The following is a 14,385-nucleotide window of genomic DNA, read 5'->3' on the forward strand; positions in this document are numbered from 1 at the left end:
CAGTTACATTTAAAACCATGGTCAGAATTTTCTAGTCAGAAGTGCTGAAAAGCCTTGTTCATGTTGGGTCGCAGGGGCTCACTCAGACATTTAGGACTCCATTCAAGGAGTAGCAACCACATGAAACAGTGTCTTTGGTTTCAGAGCCCACTAGCACTCTATGCTCCAAGAATTTGGGATTTAAACAACCATTTCAGTCACATCTCATATGCTTTTTAACCTGATAGCGCCACCTACTGAGCTGTTTCCTGAGCCTGTTTCATGAGTCCATCACTAACCACATGCAATGAAGTCTTGCATGACTGCTGATTCACCACAATGTTTCAACGACGACTTCTCGTGTTCACAAGTCAGTCGCCAGGGAGCCCTCTGAGGGCCAACCATGTCACTACATTGAGTTAATAAAACAACAACAAATATGTAGTTATTAGCAAACAAGTATTGAATTCTTTACTTGTAAATCTCTTCGATGACTCGCAGCTGAAGATGAGACAAGTGTGCAGAAGTAGGGCCCGACTCTTGTTTAGTTCCCGGCCGAGCGTCTGTGATTTTGGGGACCTCAAGGTGGCAGCTCACAGCCGGACTCATGTTCCAGAGGGTCGGAGAACAAACACGGGAGACGGCTGCGAGGCTCTGACAGATTCAGATCACGTCTCACGCAGAAGCAGAAAAAGACAAATAAATTATACATCATTCTTTAAAAAGCTTCTCAGGTTCTCCTTTTCAGACATACTTCTTAAGTGCTCTGAAGTTCGCATGGTGGAAGGAATCCACTCTGGAGACTGTTGCCATGGCGACAGCTATGTTTCTGTTGAGATTTTTTTTCTTCTGTTTCGCCTCTTTGGGTGAAAGTGGGTCAACATCCCAGAACGCAAGGGTGACCAAGAGTGAGGTGCTGTATTAATTATTGAATCAATTTCTAGTAATTTTTGGAGGAGAAATTTGTCAGCTAGTCTGATTAACTGTAAATATTTAACATGAAAAAACAGTCATTCAGTTTTAAGTCAGCCAGAATGAAGCGATTCTTTTGAGTGTTTTGCGATAGTTAAAAATAGAAACACACAGAAAAAGATATTTCTTCTTGTCGCAGCCGCATCATCACAAGTCATTTGATAAACATGAGGCTCCGCTGACGCGGCCCTCAGGGACCTGGAACACTAGAGCGGCTCCCAACAACTGAATTAAGTCATGAACATGAAAATTAATTCAGAAGTCCAACATGTGAGCATGAAGTCATGCATGGGTCTGAACACGGAGGCTGAATTAGCAAACGCTCACGCTCAGAAGCAAAGAGGAAGAGAGGACTCTCCAGGGAAATCAGGTCCATTTTTCTGCGCCATCTAAAATGTTTTACGATAACTTACATGAATTTATAATTACACAGCCTCTCTGGCTTTTTTTTGTCTGTGCGCTATGTGTTTTTCAATATAATGAATTAAATGGTGTATTTCCAGTCGCTGACTCAACAGAGACACGAACAACCTTTTGCAGTAATCATCGGATATTTGGCAACTCACTTATGGCTTCATATTAAACCTATGGAACCAAAATGGGATGGACAGAGCCCGAGGCTTTTACATGTCCAACCTAAATGAGATGCAGAATAACATTTCCTTTGATTTACAGTTATTAATAATGAGACATTTTAAGGCATTTTTGAAAATCAACTGCACTCAAAACTGAAACACATTCCTATTTTTACATTAGTTTTCACTGACCATTGAAGTTATTTTATTTTATTTAAATAAATGAAGAAAACTATTTGTGTTAAACAGATTTGTGTTGTTTTGTTGAAGCATTTGCTGCCAGTCAGTGCAGAATTTATGTTACTTTGAAAATAAAAATGAGACGAGATGCCAATAAAGGAATTTAAAAATATATAAAACTTATTATTGGAAAAGCATAGTTATTCCATTATCTAAGGGTAAAAATATGCAAACAAAAAACGTTTTATTATTAAAAACAAATATATAAAAACAGAATGATGTCACAAAGAACAAAATAAATATGTGTGAATAAACAAAGAGCTGATATTTTCATGTAAAAATGTATGTCATATTATATTTATCAGAAAGCATTGTGTTCAAATGCAATAAAATGCAATATAAACTTTTTTGATGATAAATTAATGATGATTCGAAATTTTATAATGACTGTAAAGATAAATGTTTTTTTTTTTTTTAAATAATATGTAATGAATTGAGTGATGAAAACAAGGACTAAGAAAAATATTGACATGCTGGTGCATATCTTTAAATAACCACCTGGCAATAGCAACCACACTTGGTTTTCTCATTTGAATTATTGAAAATATTTTCATTGAGGCACAATTTTAATTCCTTGTCACGGTCATCTTCAAGGTTTAGCTCTCATTTTCAAGCATCCTTGTGGTCAGTGAAGGCACCACAAAGAGCTGACACACTGCAGTAGTGCATCTTGTTTCGGAAAGATCAGATACAGCTAGTTAGTGTGGTCACAGTTCTACAGTTGGACTTGTCATCTCAAATCTTCTCCGGCTCCATCTGGACCCCACACAGTCTCCTTCCTGGTAAACCGCAGCCGCAGTCCGGCAGCACCACGCCAACTGAGCATCTGGAGGGTGGAAGAGTGCGGTGTGACTTGTGGGTTGGCTTGTCTAAATCAGACTCTCTGTCCCGGGCCGGAGCTCGGGGTCCCTGCCAGCGGGTGCCGGGGCCCTGCAACATTTCCATCTGGCCTCTGGGGAGTCGCACATCAATTGCTCTCAGCTAAATGCACTCACATATGAATATTTCAGTACAATTTAATGTTTCAGCTGCAGCCCCGGAGGAGCAGAGCATCAATTTGTGAACACAGTTCTACTGGAGTTAAAAGCCCGGCCAGATAATACAGTATGAAGGCACCGTCAATCTAGCTGGAGAGAGAGAGAGAGAGAGATGGAGGGGGACGCACCGGGGCGCTCACGCTTGCTCTCGCTATCCATAGAAACAGATTTTAAAGAAAGTGGCTGACTACAGTTGAGAGCGACCGGCGGATCAGTCGGGTCGGCCGGTTCTCTCCGAGCCCTGGCAGCCTGCCATCCGATCCACAAACACACACTCACACACACAGCTGGTGGAGGGCGCCGGTCAACAGACGCGCACCTGCTGTCCTGCTCAGAAAATACCCCAAAGTGATGTGAAACCTCCAAGCTGACGCAGCCAGGCTGCCCTCAGGTGTGAGAACACGAGTGACACGCAAAACACACAGATTGTTGTGTGAGTGAGTGAGTCATCGAGCTGTGATCCCAGTCCAGAACCGACTCTCCAACACAACGACAGCGGACACTGGGCCACCAGAAAATTCATCAAAACTCACAGGGGACGACTCTGTTTACAGAGCTGCTAAGTGAGACAGTCATATCCAGATAAACACTACATACAGATATTAGCTCGTAGTGATGAGGTTTCATGAAACAGTCTCCTGATTTTGAGTGGCCACCAGATGGCACTGTCTGCTGCAAATATTTGGACCTAAACAACTAATTCAATGAAACATCCCATCATTTCTAAACCAAGACAGCGCCATCTAGTGGCCTTTGAAAATTAGGGCACCGTTTCATCAACCCTGAAATACAGTTTCATGATACCTCATCTATAAGATGTAAATGAAAACCAAGTTTCTGGAGTGAGACCATGAGTGAGGTGCTGTATGTGAGAATCACCTACATTTTAAAACCAGTTGATAGACAAACACACACAAACAAAAGAATTCAAATTAAAATTGAAAATTACACTGACAAAAAATCTTGTCAGTGTAAGAGAAGAAAATGAATTGAATACATAAAAAAATAAATATAATAAATAAAATTAATAATTAAAGAGAGAGTATTTATGTAAAAGGGCAATGTCATGACTATATATTATATATTAAAATGTTGAGTTGAAATATAATAAAATAAATGACCAAATGTTGTTTTTTAATGAAAGATATGAATAAAAAAGATAAAGATAAAAATAATCCCAATAAGTATATGTTAAAAAAATAGTTTGAATGTGAAGCTAAGCTATGTTAGGCTAGCTAGCGTAGCGCTTTATAGAGTTCATAAAGACATAACTGGTGTCACAAATAAATGTCTAACTGGTATTAAAAGAACATAAGGAGGCTGGACCTGGACATCTTTGTCAATTCACCACAGGTCAGGCGACATATTCAAGAATTGGTTCTGAAGCTTGTTCACACGTGAGATTCATATTCACAATAAAAACATCATGAATTTGAACTTCTGTCGGTTTTGAAATGTCAAAACCACGACCTACTGAATAGAGTGATCAGTGTGGGTACATATCTGTGAATACTTAAATAAATTTTACAACACAACACATGTCAGATAAAACATGATGTCATTTAACCACAATAGTATTCCTGTATTTTGACCAAGAAAAATGTGTCTGATTTGCCACCATTCTAATCTTAAAACAGAGAGAAACCCCTCATTAATAATGCAACTGTTTTAATAAATATTAATCATAAATCACGTGGAGCTTGATTATTAGCGTCTAATAGATTCCCTGTCAGATTGGCAGACACTTTCCAGCCAAAGCACATTTCTGAGAAAGCAAAAGTTGAAGAGTAGAGGGATGTTCTGAATGCTGTTCCCGCTTCTTACGCAGACTTGGCTCTCCATCTTCATCTAAGTGACACACTGTCGTGTTAAAAGCGCTGATAAGCAAAAGGACCGCGCGAGCGGCTCATAATAAAAGACAAGAGGCAGATTTGTAAAATAAAAGAGGCGACTGACAGTTACACTAATAAGCTCGCGATGGCGCCGCTTCCTGGCCGCAACAATGGAGGGCTGCCCGCGGGCGCCAATCAAAAATTAATTCTAATTATCATGTGAATACTGCATTAACTCTGACAAACTATGAATTATAAATCTGCAACATGGTTCCCCTCTCAGATCAGCTTCGCTCGCATGAGGAAGGGATTTTTTATTTATTTTCCTCCCCATAAACAGCCAGGAAGTGAAATCCAGAACAGAAATACCATCGCTGTAACATTCGCACTAAAGACTTATTTATTAGACATTTATTAGACACCAAAGTGTGCGAGCTGCTTGTGCTCGCAAAGGTGACAAAGGGACCAAACCAGAAATGAAATGCTGTTTACAGAGAAATTTTATTATCATCATTTTTCCCACTTTAAAACTCCAGTGTGGGCAATAGGAAAACATAATTGTCATGTGAGGCTATGACAAAAATAGAATAGTTTTATTTTGTCACAGCCACAAAATCAATTTTGTATTTTTCTAAAAAACATTTTTTACATTTTTTTTTCCAATAATTAAGTAATGGTAATATACTGGATTTAAATTATTCAAATGAGCAACACATTTATAAATAATACAATACAATATAAATAATTATTTAACAAACTTTAAGTGGGAAATCAAGCAAAAAATTCTGGGGAATTATGTTGTTAATATACTTTCAGTCCCTCTATATATATATATAGATAGATAGATAGATAGATAGATCCTCATTCTCAAAGCTCACTTTGGATTTGAACAACCATTTTGATGAAACCTCACAAACCAAGTGTACCATCAATTGAGCTCTGAAAATGAGGCCACTGTTTCATGAAGCCTGCTTGATGCTTCAACAAATGTGTAGGTGCCTTAATCTGTGTTTGTTTTTGTAAAAAGAACATTGTTTTTAGTAACATAGCTACAAGAAGTTGAACCTCTGTCTGGATGTCCTGTATGGACTAGAGATTCCAGCTGCTGGTGGAAGAGGTGGGCGTAATGAAGCCCCTCCCCACGTCTCGCTTCCACACACTTTATCAGACGTGAGATACTTGCGCGCTCCGAAAGGTCAACAGCTGTATTTCGCTCACGGTGACAGCAACATGGATGAGTCCTGGCTGCAGATGTAAGAATGGTAATCTCTCCGACCTGCAGTCAAGACTCAAACTCAGGGTCTTTCTAAAGCGGGAGCTGATAACACTGAAGAGAGGGGTGGTTTGAGGTTTAAAGCTGCTCTCAGTATCTCAAATTACTATACATTTTAAGTCAATAGTTTCAGCATAAACTTCATATAATAGTTTTCAACAAGTAGTACATGAAAATTACCTTCAACGATGGCATTGTTTTCATAAAATTCCCAAGCATATTCACAATGTAAGACAGATCTTAGCATCAGCCATGTATATAAACAGATGATCCTATTGGTTTATTCAAATTTAGCGTCAGATGATCAGAAGCGAAACAGTGGACTCCAGCAGCAACAAGGCGTTTCGTAGTTCAACAGCTACTGATCAATACGCGTGTAAACAGCTTCGCTCCAGTGTGTTTCAGGACAAATTGACAAACTGGCAGAGTGTCAGCTCCGATCCAGCCGCAGGGAGTCTGGAGTAAATGACTCGTGCGTCTCACAAAAGAGGCAGAGTGCCATCCAAATCTAAAACATTCAGGAGAGAAAAGACTTGTTCAGTGAAGGCCCGCCCCCTGCTCCGTCCCAAACACAAACGTTTGGCTCTTGCCAAAGTTTAAGTGGATGATTTCAGTGGCGCATATATATTTCATGAGGTTAATGGGCCCCATCAAACTGTGATTAGAGATTCTACTGGGAGGCTTTTATGTCACGGCACCATCTCTCCGTCATTAACAGGTCACAAACAATAATGTCGGACGAGGCCTGGCTACAGACCGGCCGTACGCAGGCTTGTTAACCTTTGACCCCAGTATCAGAGCGGTTATCAGTTTTAATAACGTGGATCTTCTTGTGCAGCCGCTCACACTCCGTCTTCAGGCACGAGGGAGACTAAAAGCTTTCAAAGGATGATGAAGAGTGTCTGGTTTTAATGTAGAGCAATGCAGTGATTTACAAAGATAACAAGCTTTGATGCATCGACGAATTCTGAAACAGCTTTTGATCGAATGTCAGAAGCGTAAAACGTCTGAATGCCGGCAGCCGTGACTTTACTGACGTCTGAGCCATGGCAGACAAACAGGCGAGACTGGAGAAATGAAAGGGTGTCTGTCATGTGCAGCAAAGCCTCCAGCAGGTGCTGTGCTGGGTCGCAAGGATCCTGTCAGTGGCTCTTTTCCTGGGTAAAATTCTACTTCATTAAACTATCATTCAACGTTCGTATTATGAGTTATATTAAAGTCAGAAACTCACATTTTTTGTAGATATAGATGTAAATTCAAAGTGTGTTTTAAGCAAAAAAGTTTCTCTCTTTTCCCTTTGTACAAAGAAAAAGGAAGATAATGAATCATGAAATTTATTTATAACAACTGGCCATTTATTTGATCACAGCTTATGAGGGTCAACATTAATAAAATTAAATAAAATATTTCCAACTTTTACTACCCCGTTTTATGCAGTTTTTGGGTCGTTTTATGTTCCATATTTTTCAATTATATTGTAAGACAAAATACATTTCAATGTTATGAAATTATTATTTTTTTCTGTTTGCATCTATTTTAGTGAAGAGATAATTCAAGATTTATGAACTCATGTCATGAGAGAATTGTTTAGATTGTAAAGACATACACCCTCCCACCCCTAGATAATAAATAGATCAAAATTAAATGTTCTAAATAATAATATATAATATATATATAATATAATAATATAATAATAAAAAGGTTTTCCTATAGTAAACATAAGTGTGCTTTATGCCAAGACCTAAAAATACATAAATAATAATTGTGATTATGTTTCGATTTAGTTGGTGATGTCAAAAAAAATACACTATCGTTATCAAATTGCTAAACGTCATAAACAAACCACGTCCTGATGTATTATGTCAACAGTAAGCCAGGTTGCCATGGTGACACAAGGTCAGTTTTTGATGTTGAGAGGAGAAACACAGCTGCATCTGAGGAACAAGGAGAAGTGATTGAATAGCTATATAAAAGGTTCACCAGAATATCTGCTGCTGCTGACCCCTTTGGAGGTCATGTGACACGCCCCTGTGAATCAGAGACTGCAAAAATAAATAAATATAAAGTACCAAAAAGCAGGAAATTTATTAAAAATGAAAAAAAAAAAGAAAAGGACATTTACCGAAGAGACTGACGTATATATCTAACTTTCATTTTTACTCTAGATACACAGAAAGAGCCACATTTCCAAGATATTTTGTGCTGCTTTGCAACACTCTTGGTGATTCCTCAGCCATGGTTTGGGTATAAAACAAGCCAGACTGGAGCTTCTCAAAGTGACTTCCATGAGGGCTACAGTCACCCACAGAAAGGGATTTTTCAAAAGCTTTCAGTGAAGAAACAAAGAAGAAACAAAAACACCTCAGACCCCGCTGCACCTCACTCCCAGTCTGGGTCCTCAACAAGAGCTGCTTCAGGACCACTGCGTGACATGACTGTCTTGAAGAAAGACCTCGGCTCGTGGCCCTGAAAACCACCCAATGATTTATCCTCCGACACCCTCAACACTCCTTGATATTAGACGCGTTAGTCTTGCTGAAAGTCACCTTCTCGGGTAAAAAAAACCCTGCAGATCATTTCACTTCCACTCACTCACGCCTTTGCTTCATCCATCACTGTGAGAACTCCATTGTTGCCAAAAAGTAAGGGGAAAGTTTTGCGGTCAAAACTGTCAGACAGCACAAAAGTCGAATGTTTCTCACAAAAATCTGTGGTGGAACACTCTAAAAGCTGGTTTATTATTAATTCTGTTTGCTGCTCTGTGGCGGACAGGAAGGTTGAATATACCCATGTCAATTAGAGCCCATTAAAACCAATCAAGCTGTAGTAGAAATACCCCCGAGGACATTTAATACATCTTGATTTAATAAGAAAAAAACGTCTTGGAAGGAGACAGTTTAAGTGACCAATCACAAATGAAACAAAAATGCTCGAGTGCATTAGAACATCGGATGATATGGTTTTAAATGCAGACTCTGATGATCTTACAAAGCATTCGGCAGAACGTCTGATAAAAATGCTAATCCTGATATAATGACCTCTTATTGAGTCTCAATAAAAACAGGAAGTGCAGCTCTGCATTTTAGTCGCGTATTTGTGGCATGCGCTTGTCTTGGTCCACTTAAACTGTAAAAAGACATACAGGCACTAATAATTTCAACAGCATGATGGGGGGATTTAGACTAACTAGATTAGGAGTATGAGTCAAATCTCCATTTTTTTAAAAAATTACGTCGCATATAACCAAATTCGAGTTGAAGAACTTTCTGGTTGTAATTCAATATTTGTCCGACAGATGGCGTCCTAAAACAGAAAGCAGCCTGGGAAGCGGCGAATGACTATTACTGAAATAAAAGGAGCACAACTTCGGGTCGTTTTAAGATTATGAGTCTATTTTTAGCTTTTAACGTTTGTAATAAAAAAAATCCTGACTTTTGAAAAATTATTAATATTATTAAAATTTAAATGTCATTTTCCTTTCTCTAATAAAAACAGCTAAAGCGGAAAATCAGATTTCATCTTGCACAATTAGAAAATAACTACAAGTCTTTGTTTAGACAATAAACACACTACAACCGTTTTTTAAGTTAAGTATTGATCCGCTTTAGGCGATCGTCGATTCCTAAAAGGTGTATTTTAAAGAAAGACTGACATCACGTTCGTCGATGTCCGTCCTCTTCCACTGCTCCGGACTCGTAAATATAGTGGATGTATTGGCTCCCAGGTTGACAGCGGAGCCGCGGAGTGATTGGCGAGTGCGGCGGTGACGTCATGACGTCAGCGGCTCCGCTGGTGGGACCCTGTAGACTCATCGGGCCCCCCTCCAGTCCGGACGGACACAAGTTATCAGGGAGGAAGCCGAAGGGCCAGACCGACTTCTCCTCTTTTTTTTCCGCTCTGACCGCAGCCCCTTCATCCTTCCTGTATGGTGGATATTATTTTCAGCTCTTCTTTCTTGGGTGATATGGGGGATCATTCCAAAAGTAAGTCCCGTTCGTAGTGATGCCGCTGAGTCGCATCGATCAGAAAACACGCCACTCTTTGTCGGTTGGTTTGCAGAGAAGCCAGGATTCGCCATGTGTGTGGGATGTGGAAGTCAGATCCATGACCAGTATATTCTGCGGGTCTCCCCGGACCTGGAGTGGCACGCCGCCTGCCTCAAGTGCGCCGAGTGCAGCCAGTACCTGGACGAGACCTGCACTTGCTTCGTCCGGGACGGAAAGACCTATTGCAAAAGAGACTATGTAAGGTAATAACTTTTGGAGAAATGAAACTTGGCAGCAGCTCACTAGGGTCTTGCTGTTATTCAAGCAGATTTATTTCAAATGAAAAGGTCATTTTCACCACCGTTATTTAACGCCTCTTCACCTCTCGCAGGCTGTTTGGAATAAAGTGCGCAAAATGCAATTTGGGGTTCAGCAGCAGCGATTTGGTGATGCGAGCCCGGGATAACGTCTACCACATCGAGTGCTTTCGGTGCTCGGTGTGTAGCCGGCAGCTTCTGCCGGGAGACGAGTTCTCGCTGCGGGAGGACGAGCTTCTGTGCCGGGCGGACCACAGCCTGCTGCTGGAGCGAGGCTCCGCCGGGAGCCCCATCAGCCCCGGACACATCCACAACAACAGACCGCTGCACCTGGCAGGTCATTGTTCAGCTCTTATTTTCTTTTACCGGTCCAATCGAGAACGTAGAATAGAACGAACGTTTCCATTCAATTGATGACGTAATGTTATGCTACTTCAGCTCATGTTAGCTGCTTCAGCTCAAACGCGTAAATACATTGAAAGAAAAGTTAGTCGCGTTTTATTCGATTGAGGCGCTTGTGTGTGTGTGTCGCAGGCTAATTTCATAATTGATCCCATTAGAAGGCTCCTGCTCCGCTGCTATGATCTCAATAATCTGCTTCAGCGTGTGACTCTCCTCTGCAACACACTCTCTGGAAAGAAGGACCCGAAATTGTGAACGTTTAAGACATAAATATAGGTGATAAATTGAGCGATGACGTCAGTGACAGGAGTTATAGTGTTGAAAAGAAGAAGAAAAAAATCCAGCGTCTTACCGAGCTCTTGCTGGCTCCTGCAGACCCGGTGGCGGTGCGGCAGGCCCCGCATCGGAACCACGTCCACAAGCAGTCGGAGAAGACCACGCGGGTCCGGACGGTGCTGAACGAGAAGCAGCTGCACACGCTGCGGACCTGCTACAACGCCAACCCGAGGCCGGACGCGCTGATGAAGGAGCAGCTGGTGGAGATGACGGGACTGAGTCCGCGGGTCATCCGGGTCTGGTTCCAGAACAAGCGCTGCAAGGACAAGAAGAAGTCGCTGCTGATCAAGCAGCTCCAGCAGCAGCAGCACAGTGATAAGACTGTAAGCATCTTCGTAAGTTTGACCACTCGATTACTTCCAAAATTCTCGTCTCTGCGTGTCTGTGTGTGTGGAAATAAATATTTACATCTCAGTTAACGTCATTAACTAAATCGGAACAGATACTGGAAATCCACCAGAATTCACAAATGTACTCGGATAACTATTTTAACTCTTTCTTCTGAGAAACAATCTATTTTTAATAGCTGTTTTGAAGATTCATATTACGATTTTTCTCAGTATTATTTTACTGTACAATGGCATCGTTCCAGTATTATTTTCGGGGCCAAAGAATCACACTAACGCAAAATGTCATTCGTTATTTTTGTACTACAAATACCATTAGAAACCAGAAACTGCGATATTCTTTTCATCTTAATGAATATATTGTCATCATTTCAATTGTTATGTAAACACTTATTTAAAGGAATTTGATTCGCCGGCTTGGGTTATTCTTATTATCATTTGCATTCCATCTGCGACATGAATATGAGGACATGTTCATTAATACAATGTCTCTTTTGACCATGTCTTTTGACCAGGCGCCTTATAATTTAAATGAAAATTATTTCTGCAGATATTTTTTTCCAAACACTTTGACAACATAACCGTAGAATGCTAGGTTGACTAAACGTGCCATCTTTTTTTGCTACTATAATTTACAGTGCTGGAGTTCACAATCAATACTGATTTATATGTTTCGATCTGTGATTTATTGTTAATGATCAGTGTTACAGAATCAACTGTTTGAGCCTGTGTTGTAGACGTAAAAATAAAATTAAACAGGTATATAGGCATTTATTAAATAATAAATAGAAAAAAACAAGATTTAAAATCGGTCTTTCCATTGTTCTATTTTAATATTATTTATTCAGAATATTTTTAAAAGCTCTATAAACCTGAAACTTTGACTGTGAAAATGACTAAAAATGAAACGGATAGTCGTGTGTACCCAGATAATATCTTGATCTTTCATCGGAGTTTATTTAAATGTCATTTCAACTATCAGATATTTTTTATACGGCATTTGAAACGGTATCATTAATTCGCCACTTAAAAACACCGCAACTATATAGTGCCATAATTGCATTGTACAAAACAAAATGAGAAAATATTCCAAAAAAGAATCAGTGAAACTGTCTGTGTTGCTGTTGTCTGGTGCAGCAGTGAAATACAAAGCGTTATAGCGGTTGTCTTGTTCATTCAGAACCTGCAGGGACTGACTGGTACTCCGCTGGTCGCCGGAAGTCCAATCCGACACGAAAGCACGGTGCAGGGGAACCCGGTGGAGGTCCAGACCTACCAGCCCCCGTGGAAGGCCCTGAGTGAGTTCGCCCTGCAGAGTGACCTGGACCAGCCGGCCTTCCAACAACTGGTGCGTGTCTGACCCGCTTGTCATGGTGACCCCCACCACACTCTGGTTCTGACCCTGTCGATCTCACTCTCAGGTGTCCTTCTCTGAATCGGGATCACTCGGGAACTCTTCGGGCAGCGACGTCACATCGTTATCCTCGCAGTTACCGGACACCCCCAACAGTATGGTACCGAGTCCGGTGGAGACGTGAACCCCTCTTTCCGCCAGAGCCCCCCCTCCCCTCCTGCTGCCCTGCAAGTCCATTTGCAGCATGACCCCCCCTGCATGTGACCATCACACCACCGAGAGAAGAGTTTTTCCCCCTCTGGAGGAGCTTTACTGTGGATTTGCATGAGAGAGAGAGGAGATGTACAGAAGAACCTCTCCATGGATTTACACCAGACCGGAACCATTTTTTTTTTCCAGAACCGAACCCTTCGACGTCATTGTGATCATTTTGTGTCTCGTTTCCTCGACGATTTGTTTTTTGATACTCGAGCATGAAAAGCCCGTCGTTACTTCTTCATCCTGTAAAATAACGTCTTCATCTTAAATGTGCAGCTTGTTGGAGCTTCTCGGACAAAAGAAAGTAAATTATTGTTATATTATTTATTGTTAGGGAAGATTCGTAAAGGGATTATTAACTGATCAAGACAATAAAAATGGATACTGAAACAGTCTTTGCAGATTTCATCCACAACCTTTGACGAAATTTCGTTCGAGTTCATTGAAATTCTGCGTCAAATCGATCAGAGCAGTGAAAGCTCGCATGAGTAACCGAACACGATGCTGATAGATACACAAAACAAATGCAGGAAAGCTACATTTCCGCTCGAAAATAGATATAAATATAACGAATATAAACAAAATAATTGATCCAGAAGAGAGGAAATGTTTAGGGTAGTTTCTTAATTCACGATTTAAGATACGAAAGAAACATTTGCCGGCGTTAATATAGAAATATTCCGCGTCTAAACATTACAAGAACCCGAGAAATATGATTTTGATTGCGAAGTAATTCAGTAATGTAAATCACAGGTGCAATGTATTACCGTAATAACAGTGCAAAAAACGGTCTGCATTACTGCAGAACCATGATTAAACACGCAAACTGTTCTGTTTTTTTTTAAAAACACTTCAAGTAAATCGTCAGAAATGGTCCTGAATATTAGTAATCATGCGTGAAATTTGTCTATTGTCATTTTAACCTATCAGCTCAGACTCACTTACTACCTCACTTACCTTTCTTAAAGAACAAAAACAATTTATAAAGACAAGATACTCATCGAAAAATGTGCACTGAAATACCGTTTTCCTCCAAAGTATATCAATGAAAGTAAATATTAAACCTGGCTAACGGTGTTTTACTAGCAGACGCAAATTGCAACTTCATTTTTCCGATATTTTTTCAGCTTGATATTTTAAATTCGGAAAGCCCCAATCTGACTCGATGGCTACCAGGAATTGCGTATAATACGTGACAAAAATATCAGTATATTGATCATAATTCATAATTGAACAAACCAGTGGGGTTGAAATGCTGCACAAGACATTCTGAAATATAAAGTGTATATTTTAAACCATGAAACGAATGTGCTTACATGCGGTTTCCAGAGCAAGACAACGAATTATCTCGGGAAACTATTGTGTAAATATCGCTGACTCAGCAGTTCAAATGTCACAATGAAATGAAACGCGATTATCGCATAATTGTCTTTAACTATTCATTTTCGGATCGCTGATAGTATTGAATTTTGGTCTT

General features: G+C 40.2%; 1 protein-coding gene across 2 annotated transcripts; it reads left to right on the top strand.

The window, feature by feature from the left end:
• Positions 1–9,743: 9,743 nt before the first annotated feature.
• LOC128759108 (insulin gene enhancer protein ISL-3) lies at positions 9,744–14,172 on the top strand. Of its 2 annotated transcripts, none has more exons than XM_053865780.1 (6): positions 9,744–9,891; positions 9,968–10,157; positions 10,286–10,548; positions 10,989–11,284; positions 12,477–12,644; positions 12,718–14,172. In XM_053865780.1, exons 1-6 carry the CDS (start codon positions 9,834–9,836, stop codon positions 12,832–12,834), a joined length of 1,092 nt encoding a protein of 363 aa, XP_053721755.1. In that variant the 5' UTR covers positions 9,744–9,833; the 3' UTR covers positions 12,835–14,172. The 2 variants fall into 2 exon arrangements, with proteins under 2 accessions (XP_053721755.1, XP_053721756.1); XM_053865781.1 differs by having other exon boundaries at positions 10,989–11,272.
• Positions 14,173–14,385: the final 213 nt, after the last annotated feature.

The sequence above is a fragment of the Synchiropus splendidus genome, chromosome 5 (assembly GCF_027744825.2).
Source record: "Synchiropus splendidus isolate RoL2022-P1 chromosome 5, RoL_Sspl_1.0, whole genome shotgun sequence".
Taxonomy (NCBI): domain Eukaryota; kingdom Metazoa; phylum Chordata; class Actinopteri; order Syngnathiformes; family Callionymidae; genus Synchiropus; species Synchiropus splendidus.

Excerpts from the sequence above, each read along its gene's own strand:
- LOC128759108 (XM_053865780.1), top strand. The coding sequence starts at position 9,834 with ATGGTGGATATTATTTTCAGCTCTTCTTTCTTGGGTGATATGGGGGAT. Across the intron at positions 10,158-10,285 it reads TGCAAAAGAGACTATGTAAG|GCTGTTTGGAATAAAGTGCG; the intron begins GTAATAACTTTT and ends CACCTCTCGCAG. Across the intron at positions 12,645-12,717 it reads AGCCGGCCTTCCAACAACTG|GTGTCCTTCTCTGAATCGGG; the intron begins GTGCGTGTCTGA and ends TCTCACTCTCAG.